The sequence below is a fragment of the Peromyscus eremicus genome, chromosome 8a, assembly GCF_949786415.1.
Source record: "Peromyscus eremicus chromosome 8a, PerEre_H2_v1, whole genome shotgun sequence".
In the NCBI taxonomy this organism is placed as follows: Eukaryota; Metazoa; Chordata; class Mammalia; order Rodentia; family Cricetidae; genus Peromyscus; species Peromyscus eremicus.
The window spans coordinates 12,909,970-12,922,007 of record NC_081423.1 but is presented as its reverse complement, the minus strand read 5'-3'; the positions used below and the strand labels follow the sequence as shown (position 1 = coordinate 12,922,007).

At 49.5% G+C, this 12,038-nt stretch overlaps 2 protein-coding genes across 2 annotated transcripts in view; one reads left to right on the top strand and one right to left on the bottom strand.

Moving 5' to 3' along the window:
• Positions 1 to 9,718, bottom strand: part of Rpl3l (ribosomal protein L3 like) — an 11,892-nt gene extending 2,174 nt beyond the window's left edge. The window contains 6 exon segments of the mRNA XM_059269761.1: positions 158 to 199; positions 202 to 237; positions 240 to 290; positions 5,500 to 5,692; positions 6,134 to 6,293; positions 9,600 to 9,718. Coding sequence (XP_059125744.1) covers positions 158 to 199; positions 202 to 237; positions 240 to 290; positions 5,500 to 5,692; positions 6,134 to 6,293; positions 9,600 to 9,718 — 601 coding nt within the window.
• Positions 9,608 to 11,981, top strand: Ndufb10 (NADH:ubiquinone oxidoreductase subunit B10). Its single transcript, XM_059269195.1, has 4 exons — positions 9,608 to 9,864; positions 11,340 to 11,478; positions 11,586 to 11,725; positions 11,846 to 11,981. The coding sequence occupies exons 1-4, from the start codon at positions 9,717 to 9,719 to the stop codon at positions 11,944 to 11,946; spliced, it is 528 nt and encodes a 175-aa protein (XP_059125178.1). The 5' UTR covers positions 9,608 to 9,716; the 3' UTR covers positions 11,947 to 11,981.
• The last annotated feature ends 57 nt before the right edge of the window (positions 11,982 to 12,038 follow it).

Sequence of the window (12,038 nt, the reverse complement as noted above, 5' to 3'; positions counted from 1 at the left end):
AGGGTCCTCTCCAGCTCTCTAATCCTCCTGCCTGTCATGCTGAGTTGAAGGCACCATACAAACTCTCTGCCTGGGCTAGCCCCCTCCTTCACTGCTCTAGCCCAGCTGGAGCTAGGCTCTCACCAATCCTTGTAGAAGCGGCGGCGGCACTCATCACTGAGGTGTTCGGCAAAGATGGTCTTGAAGCTCCGCAGACCTCGGGAGTGGCCACGTAGCCCACCACGCCCACCACCACCAAGGCGGTGTCTCCACAACTGTCACAGCTTCTACCTCCTCTCGCTTGGAAATTTCTGTTTAGACCAAGGAACGAGAGTTGAGGGGACCTTCTCAGCCACTACTCAGGCAGCCCAAGAGACAGGGCTGCTGCCCAGCTGACTGCAGTGAGACACCATAATCTTATTTTACTTTTAATAATCTAATATAGTGTCATAAGCACTAGGGAAACCTAGACCCTCTCATTTCATGGATAGTCTTAGGCTGCCATGGTTTCATCATGGGGTTTGGTTTTATTTAGCTTCTTTTGAGGGAGAATCTCCTGTAGCCCAGGCTGGCTTTGACTTGCTATGTAGTCGAGGACAGCCTTGAATTTGTGATCCTCCTGCCCCGACCTCCCAAGTGTTGGGATGATAGACATCGGCTCAACTGAAACATATGTTCTCAAAATGAAAGAAGGAAGGAAACTGGAAGAAAGGAGAGAGGAAGGAAGAAAGGAGAAAGAAGCAAGGAAAGAAAGAGAGACAGGGAAGGAGAGAGAAGGAAGGGAAAGAGGAAGGAATAAGGAAAGAAAGGAGGGAGAACGAGATGGAAGAAGGAAGGAAGGAGAGAGGAGAGAGAGGGCGGGAGAGCCGAGACAGCAGGAGAGGAAACACCAGGCATGGGGAGAGAGCAGAAGCCGCGAAGGTGGCCCTGCACACCTCAGCACAGGAAGGAGGGAGGGAGGGAGGCTTCTCTGTAGCAGGAGGGTAGAGAACTGAGCATTGCTACAGGCTGGAGAGGGCCAGAGGGGATGTGGCTATCTCAGGACAGCCTAGGGCACACCAGGGTAGGGGTGCTGGGCATCTGGACTAGGTAGTGTGGTGTACTAGTTTTCTCCTAGATCAGTGGCTCTCAGCCTTCCTCATGCTTCGACCCTTTAATACAGTTCCTCAGGTTGTGGTGACCCAGACCATAAAATTATTTTCGTTGCTACTTCATAACTGTAATTTTGCTACTGTTATGAATTGTAAATATCTGATATGCAGGATATCTGATATGCAACCCCTGTGGAAGGGAGTCGTTTGACCGCCAGAGGGGTCAAGGCCCACAAGCTTAGGACACTGTCCTAGGTTAAAACCTTCCATTTGGAGCCAGGAGGTGGTAATCCTGGCTAATCCCAGCACTCAGAACAGAGACAGGAGGATCTCTGTGAGTTCAAGGCCCAGCCTGGTCTACAAGTGAGTTCCAGGCAGCCAGAGCTGTTACCCAGAGAAACCCTGTCTCAAACAAAACAAAAAACCCTTTTGAGAGCTGGTAGGGTATTGAATGCCTTTAATCCCAGCACTCGGAGGCAGTTTGACCTCTGATTTCAAGGCCAGCCTGGTCTACAGAATGAGTTCAAGGACAACTAGGGCTACACAAAGAAACATATCTCAAAAACAAAACAAAAACCCAGGTAGAAGGAAACCAGGTAGAAGGAAACTTTTCTTTCTTTTTTTTTTTTTTTTCCATTTATTTTTCTTGCTTTGCAGACCAGGCTGGCCTCAACCCACAGAGATCCTCCTCCCTCTGCCTCCCGAGTGCTAGGATTAAAGGCATGTGCCACCATGCTCAGCTCAGAGGTCAACTCTTTTTTTTTCTTTTTTTTTTTTTTTCTTTTGGTTTTTCGAGACAGGGTTTCTCTGTGTAGCTTTGCGCCTTTCCTGGAACTCACTTGGTAGCCCAGGCTGGCCTCGAACTCACAGAGATCCACCTGGCTCTGCCGCCTGAGTGCTGGGATTAAAGGCGTGCGCCACCACCGCTGGCGAGGTCAACTTCTTAAGACAAGATATTTACCACCAACCCAGCCATAAAACCTTAGATGTACAATGGTGTCCTACCTGCAAAATACGCCAGGGCAATGGTGGCACAAAGCCTGTGGGATGACCAAGCAATGTCTGATTGACTGATTCACTAGATGGAATCCATACCTGACACTGTGAGGGTGACCAAGAACCAGAGACTAGACAGCCCGGAGACCTAGGTAAAATCAAATACTACTGATCTAAAAAGAAAAAAAAAAAGGAGCTGAGCTGGACAGTGGTGGCACAGGCCTTTAAATCCCAGCACTTGAGGCAGGCGTATCTCTATGAGTTCCAGGGCCAGATCGAATTCCAGGACAGCCAAGGCTACAGAGAAAAACCCTGTTTTGAAAACTGAAGAAGGAAAAAAACTTTTTTAAGATTTATTTTTATGTGCATTGGTGTTTTGCCTGCATGTATGTCTGTGTGAGATGCCAGATCATCTGGAATTAGAGTTACAGGTTGTGAGGTGCCATGTGGGTGCTGGGAGTTGAACCCAGGTCTTTGAAGAGCAGCCAGTGCTCCAACTGCTGAGCCATCTCTCCAGCCCCAAGAATCTATTTCAACAAAGAGAGGGGGTGTTTACAGGGAGATCAAACACCAGAACGTTCTAAGGGAAGGTGAGATACTGCAAGTAACGTCGTCAAACAGCAAATAAACAACTCGGAATAACTTCATGAAGTCCCTGATACTGACCAGATTCACTAGGACCCTCACTCCGCAAGAGTATATAAACATGGAAGACTGCTGAGCATCACACTGAGACAAGCCACACTGCAAAGCAAACTCTCAGACAAGTCTGGCCAACTGGAAACAGCCCAGACCAGCCCAAAAGCCTAGGAGAAACGAGCTGCCCGGAGGGGTTCAAACGGACCTAGAAAGCCACCTAGAAAGGCCACTTTCCGACCTAGTGAGCTGCCTGCAGGCTGTGCTGTGCGCTCCAGGTCCCCAGCTTTGTGACCTGTCACCCATGCTGGGGTGGCCTTGATAATGCAGCTGTCTTTGAGTCATTTCAGCTCTTGTGAGTAACCCCTCATCCATATTCCTTAAGTAACCCCAGTAAAACATATTGATTCATCAAGTTGGAGTTTGGTCTGCCATGAGCTCCCTATCTGGAGTGAGTAGATGTGTGTGTGTGTGTGTGTGTGTGTGTGTGTGTGTGTGTGTGTGTGTGTGTGTTGCATCTCCCCAGGAAAAGTCTGTCACACAACTGGCAGCAGGTATACAAATTTTCACAAGTGACACATAAGCGCATGCAACAGAACTTAGGGAAGTTGAATGTACACAGTACGAATGCCTATAATCCTACCACTCCGGAGACGAGCAGAGGGACCGTGTCAAGCCTGTGCTATAACGAGACCCTACATCAAAAACAAAGACTGGTCCAGCTGGTGGTAGCGCCTTTAATCCCAGCACTCAGGAGGCAGTGGTAGGCAGATCTCTGCAAGTTCGAGGCCAGCCTGGTCTACAGAATGAGTTCCAGGACAGCCAGGGCTACACACAGTGAAACCCTGTCTCAGAAAAAAAAAAAAAAAAAACACATTATGCTCTTTCCGAAGACCCAAGTCTGGTTCCTAGCACACACGTTGGCTGGCTTACTGTTTCCTGTGGCTGTTGCTGTACTAAAACCTCATGACCAAAGTAACTTGGGAAAGAAAGGGTTTATTTCGGCTTCCAACTCTCGGGTCATACTCCATCTCTGAGCGAAGTCAGAGCAGGAACTGAAGCAGGACAAGAATCTAGAGGCGAGAACAGAAACGGAGGCCATGGAGGAGTGCTGCCTACTGGCTTGCTTCTCCACCCAGGACCACCAGCCTAGGGATGGCACTGCTCACAGTGAGCTGGGCCTCCCACATCAATCATTAATTTTTAAAAAATGCACCACAGGCCATTCTTGTGGAGTCTTTTTTTTTTTTTCAATTAAGGTTTTCTCTTCCCAAATGACACTAGCTTGTGTCAATGTGACATAAAATTAGATAGCACAAGCACCTTTAATTCTAGCTCCAGGATATCTAACACCCTCTTCTGGTCTCTGCAAACTTGCACGCATGTGCACATACCCCCATACAAACATACACACATGCATAATTAAAACTGAGTCTTCTGACAGCAAACCAAGGTAAACAGTATAAAGGATTGAACTATATCTTGTGTGACAAAACTTTTTCTGGGGATACTACGCTCACATCTACTCCACAACAGACCAAAGTACGGATACCACCAAAGTCCAACTTGGTAACCAATGAATTGTACTGAGGTTACTTACAGGAATATGGGTGAGGAGGTCACTTACAGGAGCAGAAATGACTCAAAGACATATGCATCACCAAAACCCACTCCAGCATGGGTGACAGGTCACCAAAGCTGGGAACCTGGAGCACACCACACAGCCCACGGCAGCTCAGCATGTTGGAGTGTCCTTCCCAATTGACTCTAGTCTGTTTTTTTGTTTTGTTTTTCGAGACAGGGTTTCTCTGTGTGGCTTTGCGCCTTTCCTGGAACTTGCTTTGTAGACCAGTCTGGCCTCGAACTCACAGAGATCCGCCTGGCTCTGCCTCCTGAGTGCTGGGATTAAAGGCGTGCGCCACCACCGCCCGGCCTTGACTCTAGTCTAAACCTTGTTCTCATCTTAACCTCTTCCAGGCAGCTCCACAGCTTCCTGCTTCTTCCAGACGTCCAAGAGTTTTCTTTGTAGGTCAGCTCTGCCCCTCTGAAGGGGGATGCTCAACTTTTATTGCTTACTCCTGCAGGGAGGGGCCTAGTAAATCTGGTCGATTTCTCGGACTTCCTTGAACTATTTGGAGTTGTTCACTTTCCTGCTTAAGGGGTTTCCCTGCAGGATAGAATGTCTGTCACACAGCAATCCACATCTGTAACCTAGCTCTCCTAAAATGTATGTTCTAAAGTCCTATAGATAGACACTACACAGGAGGCTTTAAGAAAGATGGGGTAACCCAATTTTTAAATTTCTGTTATATTATTTTTAGCAATACTGGGAATTGAACCTAGGACTCTGGGCATACAAGGTAAACAGTCTACTACTGAACCACATCCCCAAATCTTTTTTTAACCTTTATTTTGAGACAGAGGCTAAGTTACTCAGGCTGGCCTTGAACTTGTGATCCTCCTGCCTCAATATCCCAAGTAGCTAGGATTACAGTCCTGAGCCCCACGAGGGTGCCCACTTTGAATCCCAGTAGCTCCACTTACTAACTCCCTGGGACCACTCTCCTAGCCTCTCCATGCCTCAACTGTCAGAAATCCCTATCTCCAGGCATTGTTCATGGTCAGGGCTTGACAAAGTTCAGCATGGATCCTGCCTGTCCTAAGAGCAATCCCCATGCACAGGACATCAACTTTTCTGGGATTGTGGCTCCACTTGGACCACAAGAACAGTTTCTGGCTCCTGTCATTTGCAAGATTCCATCCCCCACTCTGCCTTGCGTCCCCCTCAGTGACTCACTGAGTCCAGGGCGGTGCACTTCTCGAAGGGTGTGGGTCATGCCAGCCTTGTAGCCCAGGAAAGCCGTGAGGTGTACAGGCTGGCTGGGGTCATCCCGAGGCCAGCTCTTCACCTTGCCCCTATGCCTCCGGCTCCTCTTGTGGGGCAGGAAACCCAGGTGTCCGTGTCGAGGGGCAGAGAACTTCCGGTGGGACTAGGAGTAAGAGAAAAGGAGTTCAGAACTGGGGTCTCCCTAGGGGTGGCCTCAGGATGATCCAGTCGACTCAACATTCCCAAATACAATGTGGGCTAGAGGCCTGAGGGAGAGATCCAGGGGGTCCTCAGTGCTACCCCATCCATCTACAAAAGAACAGAACGCAGATGATGTAGAGGTTAAGGATGGGGTCTCTACAACCACGGGTTTCCTGCCCTTGTGAACTCGGCCTGGCAAGACCTGGACGGGTCCAAGACAGTAAGGGAGTATGTCCGGGGCAGGTGGTTACCGTAACCTCTCCTCCTCACGCCCCTTCTAGGCCCAGAAGCATAGCCCTGGCCCTCTGCTATCTCTTCAGACCCATTCCTCACAGCTCCAGGACTATCCCTCCCCCTCCCCTGGAATGCCAGTTTGTTCAGGGTGTAGCCCCAGCCCACTGACCATGGCCGGTCCCTGCAGGTCAGGAAGGGGCCTCCCCACCAGGCACCAGAGGTCGAATGACAGGGCCAGAACACTCAACTGCCAGATCCCAGATTTAGCACCTGGCAGGCTCCTTGGCTGGCTCCTGTAGCCAGCATGGCCTCTGGTGCCAGGAACAAACCTAGGAGGGGCATCGGATGGGCATCGAATGGGCAGCCTGACGTGGTAAGAACACCTGGGACCAGGGATGGCATTTTATCTCCCATGGTCCTGGGGACTGGGTGGTGACTCTTCAAGAACAGGACCACTGTGACGTGAGGAGGGGTCCTGTCCTCAGGCCACAGCCAGAAGGAAAATCTGAGTCCGGGAAAGAGGTCTCTTGCCCTGAGAGCTGTAAGCTAGAGTTCTCTGTCACTGCAATAAAAACACCATCCTGGAGGGATGGCTCAGCAGTTAAGAGCACTGACTGCTCTTCCAAAGGACCCAAGTTCAATTCCCAGCACCCACGTGGTGGCTCACAACTGTCTGTAACTCCAGTTCCTGGGGATCTGACATCCTCTTCTGACCTCGGGCAAAGACATACATGCAGGCAAAGCACTCATACACAAAATAAAATAAAAACCTTAAAGACATCATAATTAAAAGCAACTTGAGGAGGAAAGCATTTATTTGGCTTACAGGACCTGATGACGGTCCATCATTGAGGGAAAGCAAGGCAGAACTCAAGTCAGAAATTTGAAGGCGGAAATTGAAGTAGAAGCTGAGCACACGCCTTCAATCCCAGCACTCAGGAGGCAGAGGCAGGCGGATCTCTGCGAGTTCAAGGCCAGCCTGGTCTATAGAACTAGTTCAAAGACAGCCAGGGCTACACAGAAAGAAAGAAACTGAAGTAGAGGCCTGAACGAATGCTGCTCACTGGCTTGCTCTTCATGGCTGATTCAGCATTCTTTCTTCTTTTTTTTCCCCCCTTTCTTCTGGCAGTAAATCATTTATTTATTTGTTTGTTTGTTTATGGTTTTTCAAGACAGGGTTTCTCTGTGTAGCTTTGCACCTGTCCTGGCTCTCACTCTCTAGACCAGGCTGGCCTCGAACTCACAGAGATCCGCCTGGCTCTGCCTCTCGAGCTCAGCATGCTTTCTTATAGAACCCAGGACCACCCACAGTGGGCTGGACCCTCCCACATCAGTTATTAATCAAGAAAGTGCCCTACAGGCTTACCTACAGGCCTATATGATGGAAGCGTTTTCTCAGTTGAGGTTCTCTCCTCTCAGATGAGGCTTGTGTCAAGTTGACAAAAAAACTAGCCGGAACAGCTACTTGAATGAATTTGGTTTCATGTTTCTTTGCGTCTTTGTTTGCAACAAGGTCTTATGTATCACAGGCTGGCCTGGAACTTGGTATATAGCTGAGGATGGCTTTGAGTTTCTGATCCTCCTGCCTCCACATTCCAGTGCAAGTGTTGAGATTATAGTTGTGTGTTACTATGACTGGTTTATGCTGTGCTGGAGATTAAACCAAGGGACTTGTGCATGCTAGGCAAGCACTCTGTTAACTGAGCTACACTGACAGCTCTGTTATTGTTTCTTTCTTTTGCTTTTTTTTTTTTTTTTTTTTTTTTTTTGCTTTGTTTTGGTTTTTGGTTTTTGGAGACAAGGGTTTTCTGTTTACCCTTGGCTGTCCTGGAATTAGCTCTGTAGACTCAGAGATCCAGTTGCCTCTGCCTCCCAAATGCTGGAATTAAAGGCATTTGCCACCACTGCCCAGCAAATTATATAAGTCCTTTTAGTTTTTAGAGACCAGGTTTCTCTGTGCAGCCCTGGCTGTCCTGGACCTCATTCTGTAGACCAAGCTGGCCTTGAACTCAGAGATCAGCCTGCTTCTGCCTCACAAGTGCTGAGCTTAAAGGCATGTACCACCCCCTCCTGGCTTTTTCCCTTTTTTGTTTTTTTTTTTGAGACAGGGTTTCTCTGTGTAGCCTTGGCTGTCCTGGAACTAGCTCTGTAGATCAGGCTGGCCTCGAATTCAGAGATCTACCTGCCTCTGCCTCCTGAGTGTTAAGATTAAAGGCATTCACCACCACTGCCCAGCTCCTTTTTTTGGTTTTTAATTAAATTTTATCTTATGTGTATGGGTGTTTTGCCTGCATGTATATCTGTGCATCATTTGTGTGCCTGGTGTCCTTGAAGGCCAGAAGAGGGCACCAGAACCTCTGGAACTGGAGTTACAGCCGGTTACAAACTGAGTGGTGGGTATCAAACCCAGATTCTCTGGAAGACCTCTTAACTGCTAAGCCATCTCTCCAGCCCCTTCTTTTTCTTTTCAGAAAAGGTCTCAAATTATAGCGTATCTGGCCTTGAATTCTGGGCAGTTCTACCTCCACCACCAAAATGGCAGAGAGGCTTATAGGCGTGAACCTACATATCTGGCTTCTCAAACTGGTCTTGAACTCCTGGACTCGAATCATCCCAACTCAGCCCCTTGCGTAGGTCCTACTACAGGTTTGTATCACAGTGCCAACTATCTTCTCTTTCTTTCTTTTTTGTTTTGTTTTTTGTTTGTTTGTTTTGTTTTGTTTTGTTTGAGACAGCATTTCTCGATGTAGTCCTGGCTGTTCTGGAACTCTGTAAACCAGGCTAGCCTGGAACTCGGAGATCCGAGTGCCTCTGCCTCCAGAGTGATGGGATTAAAGACGCTCGCTGCCGCCACCACCCCGCGTTATTTTTCAATCCCAAGATTCTATTGTTACAGAATCAAGGTTCTATAGTTGTAGAATCACCGAGTCCACTAGGCTTGACCCTCGGGGATAGTGGTTTTGCACTAGATACTAAGATTCTATGCTACCAAATGTTAAGATTTGTGGGTCTGACCTCGATGTCATAAACTGATTTTTGTGTAATACTAGATTTGGTAAGTCATTGCAGCTGATAGCTCTGTGTTCTTAGTCCCCAACACTGGCAGGAGGTGACCAGCACCAAGATGACAGATAGGTGAGGACTTCCACTGCCCAGGCTGCAAAACCAGTTCTAAATGCATAAAACTCAGAGTTCGGGCAGTGCAGTCCTGCCAGTGAACAACTCAGGGCACAAGAGCTCAGGACTAGAACAGAACTCCCAGAAGCAGGGCAAAGCACTCTGTGCCTAGGGTGAGAGACCCCTTTCCCCTCATGGACGACAACGGGACAAGCCCCGCCTCTTCAGAGAAGCCCCCAGGTGCACCGGCACCCACCAGCAGAGCCCTGAATAGGCCAGAGGACTGAGCAGTCTAGAATGGCTTCCTGGAGTAGTGAGGGCGTTTGATGTTTCTATTATTCGTTGATTTGTGTGTGTTCTCTTACCAAGCCGAGTTCACCTTGCTCCCTGCTACCTTTCCTGGCATCTGGTGAACTCTATCCAACTAAACCAGGACGCCACTGTGCAATAGCGCTGGGAACCACAAGGGGGTGCGCGAGAGGCGAGCCACGATCCCATGGTGCCCCGCGACTACCTACTGCGCAGGCGCGGTGCCGCCTTTCCGCGCAGGCGTAGAGGTCCCCGCGTCCTCGGCAGGCCGAGCTGGTCCTGACGCGGAGCGAGTTGGAGGTCGGAGGCCAGCGCTTGCTGAAGCCATGCCGGACTCTTGGGACAAGGATGTGTACCCCGAGCCCCCGCGCCGCACGCCGGCTCCCTCGCCGCAAACCTCGCTCCCCAACCCCCTGACCTACTTTATGAAGGCCTTCGACCTCTTCGTGGACCGGCCCGTGACCCTCGTGAGAGGTACGGGGTCTAGGATTGCGCCCGCTCCGTGGAGGTCCTGGTACCCCACGGATCCCACGCCCAGTAGCCGTCCCCAGGAACCACCACCCGCTGCACGTTGCTGTCCCGCATCCAGAGCCCCCGAGTCCAAATTGACTGTTTTTTCTTTGTCGTTTTATTTCTTTCTTTTCCAAATGGTCTGTTAACCTCCCCAGAGGACACCCTCTGTGTCCGAGACCCCGGGACCGAGCGTCACCTTTTGTTTCCCCGCTGCACCCCAGACCACTTCCCAAGACCTCCCTTCGCCCCCGCGGAATAGCCCACTTTTCCCAGGACTACAGCCTGCCCATAACCCTCGACCCCGGTCACTCTTTTAAACGGTGTTAGCCGGAAGCCGGGTGGTGGTGGCACATGCCTTTAATCCCAGCACTGGGGAAGTGGAGGCAAGTGGCTCTGAGTTCGAAGGCAGCCTGGTCTACAGAGCGAGTTCCAGGACGGCCAGGGTTACACAGAAAAACCCTGTCTTCAAAACAAAACAGTAGTGGTCGGAAATCTAGCCCATCACCAGGGAGCTTTGCTAAGTGTGCACAAGTAGCCGATCAGTAAGCCCTTGTTGAAATGGACAATTTGCTATCCATCTGCATGGTCAGGGTGCTTATTCGTTCTCTTTGGGCCACAGTGTCACCCATGCAAAGTGGTGTTTTAAATGGCTGTGCTCTTTATCCCTGGTCCCAGAGAATGCTCCATTCAACCTTTGGTGGTCTTGTTTGCCAGCTTGGTGAACAACAGCTGGAACATGCTGGGCACTTTGTCCAGTCGATTAGACGGCCTATTTGTCCAGCATTTGGGGTGCAGAGCATGCTCAGGTTGTTTCTTGCTTTTCCCTCTTCCAAATGTTGAGGATCTGATTATAGTTTATGGATTATCTTTGTGAGACAGCATCTTCATTGTTGTCCAGGACAACATAGCAAATATCTTTGTCAGCTTCCCAGTAGCTTGGATTACAGCCAAGTCACTGCCCCTGGTTTACAGGTGGTCCTTGGGTTAGGAAGGTGGAAGTTTTCTAGCCAGCCCCAGGTGCATTACTGCAGTAAGGTCAGCTCCATATTTCGGTAGCATCTTAGAATGTCTGAATGTGTGAACTCTGTGCTCTTTAACTTACCAGTGGAAAACATTGGGTCTTGTTGAATTCCTGGAGTTTCCTTGCCTACTCAAACCCTCTGTGTTCTCAACCCTGAGTTATGTCTCTTCTAAATAAGGACCTACCCTGTAAGGTGGTTAGAGGCATGAGGTGAGATCTCATGCAACTGGAGGTGATACCTGTTAACCTCTGTAGCCAGTCCTTGATAGAACTTTAGACCCCCTAGCTAAAGTGTGTCTAAGCTGGGCTGGAGAGATGGCTCAGAGGTTAAATAAATAAATAAATCTTAAAAAAAAAAAAAAAAAAAAGTGTGTCTAAGCTGACAGGCCTTGAGTTTGAGGCGTTCTCTTTGCAGAGTTCATTGAGCGACAGCACGCCAAGAACAGAATCTACTACTATCACCGGCAGTACCGACGTGTGCCGGACATCACAGAATGCAAAGAGGGTGACGTCCCGTGTATCTATGAGGCGGAGATGCAATGGAAAAGGGACTAGTGAGTGCACAGCAGGGAACAGTTGACTGGTGTCATCCAGTCCACACTCCCCTTGAAAGGACCCAGACCCCTGGGCTGAGGTAGGAACTCTCTCTCTGTTCTTTCAGCAAAGTTGACCAGGAAATTGTCAACATCATCCAGGAGAGGCTTAAGGCTTGTCAGCAGAGAGAAGGAGAGAGCTCAAAGCAGAACTGTGCCAAGGAACTGGAGCAGTTCACCCAGGTGGCTAAGGCCTTCCATGACCGCTGTGAGTAACCCAGCCTGAATCCAACCCTGACTTCTGGTTTGGAGTCTTGCTTTCCCAGCCACTAAAACCTTGCCCAGACCCCCTGCCTGTAACAAGCTTTACCCCCTCTCTCTTCTACAGATTATGACCTGGGAGCCTATTGTTCTGCCAGGAAGTGCCTGGCAAAGCAGAAGCACAGGATGCTGGAAGAGAGGAAAGCCGCCAAGGCTGCTGCTGCCTAAGACTCCAAGAACTCGTTACATTGCAGAAATAAAGTGACGGGTGCACCCTGCCTGTTGTTTGGTGTCCATTAAATGCATAGCTTTGTCCTCTT

What these genes read in the sequence shown, in the direction of transcription:
- Ndufb10 (XM_059269195.1), top strand. Translation starts at nt 9,717, where the DNA reads ATGCCGGACTCTTGGGACAAGGATGTGTACCCCGAGCCCCCGCGCCGC. An exon ending in ATGCAATGGAAAAGGGACTA is followed by an intron (nt 11,479 to 11,585) that starts GTGAGTGCACAG and finishes CTGTTCTTTCAG; the next exon opens with CAAAGTTGACCAGGAAATTG. An exon ending in TAAGGCCTTCCATGACCGCT is followed by an intron (nt 11,726 to 11,845) that starts GTGAGTAACCCA and finishes TCTCTTCTACAG; the next exon opens with ATTATGACCTGGGAGCCTAT.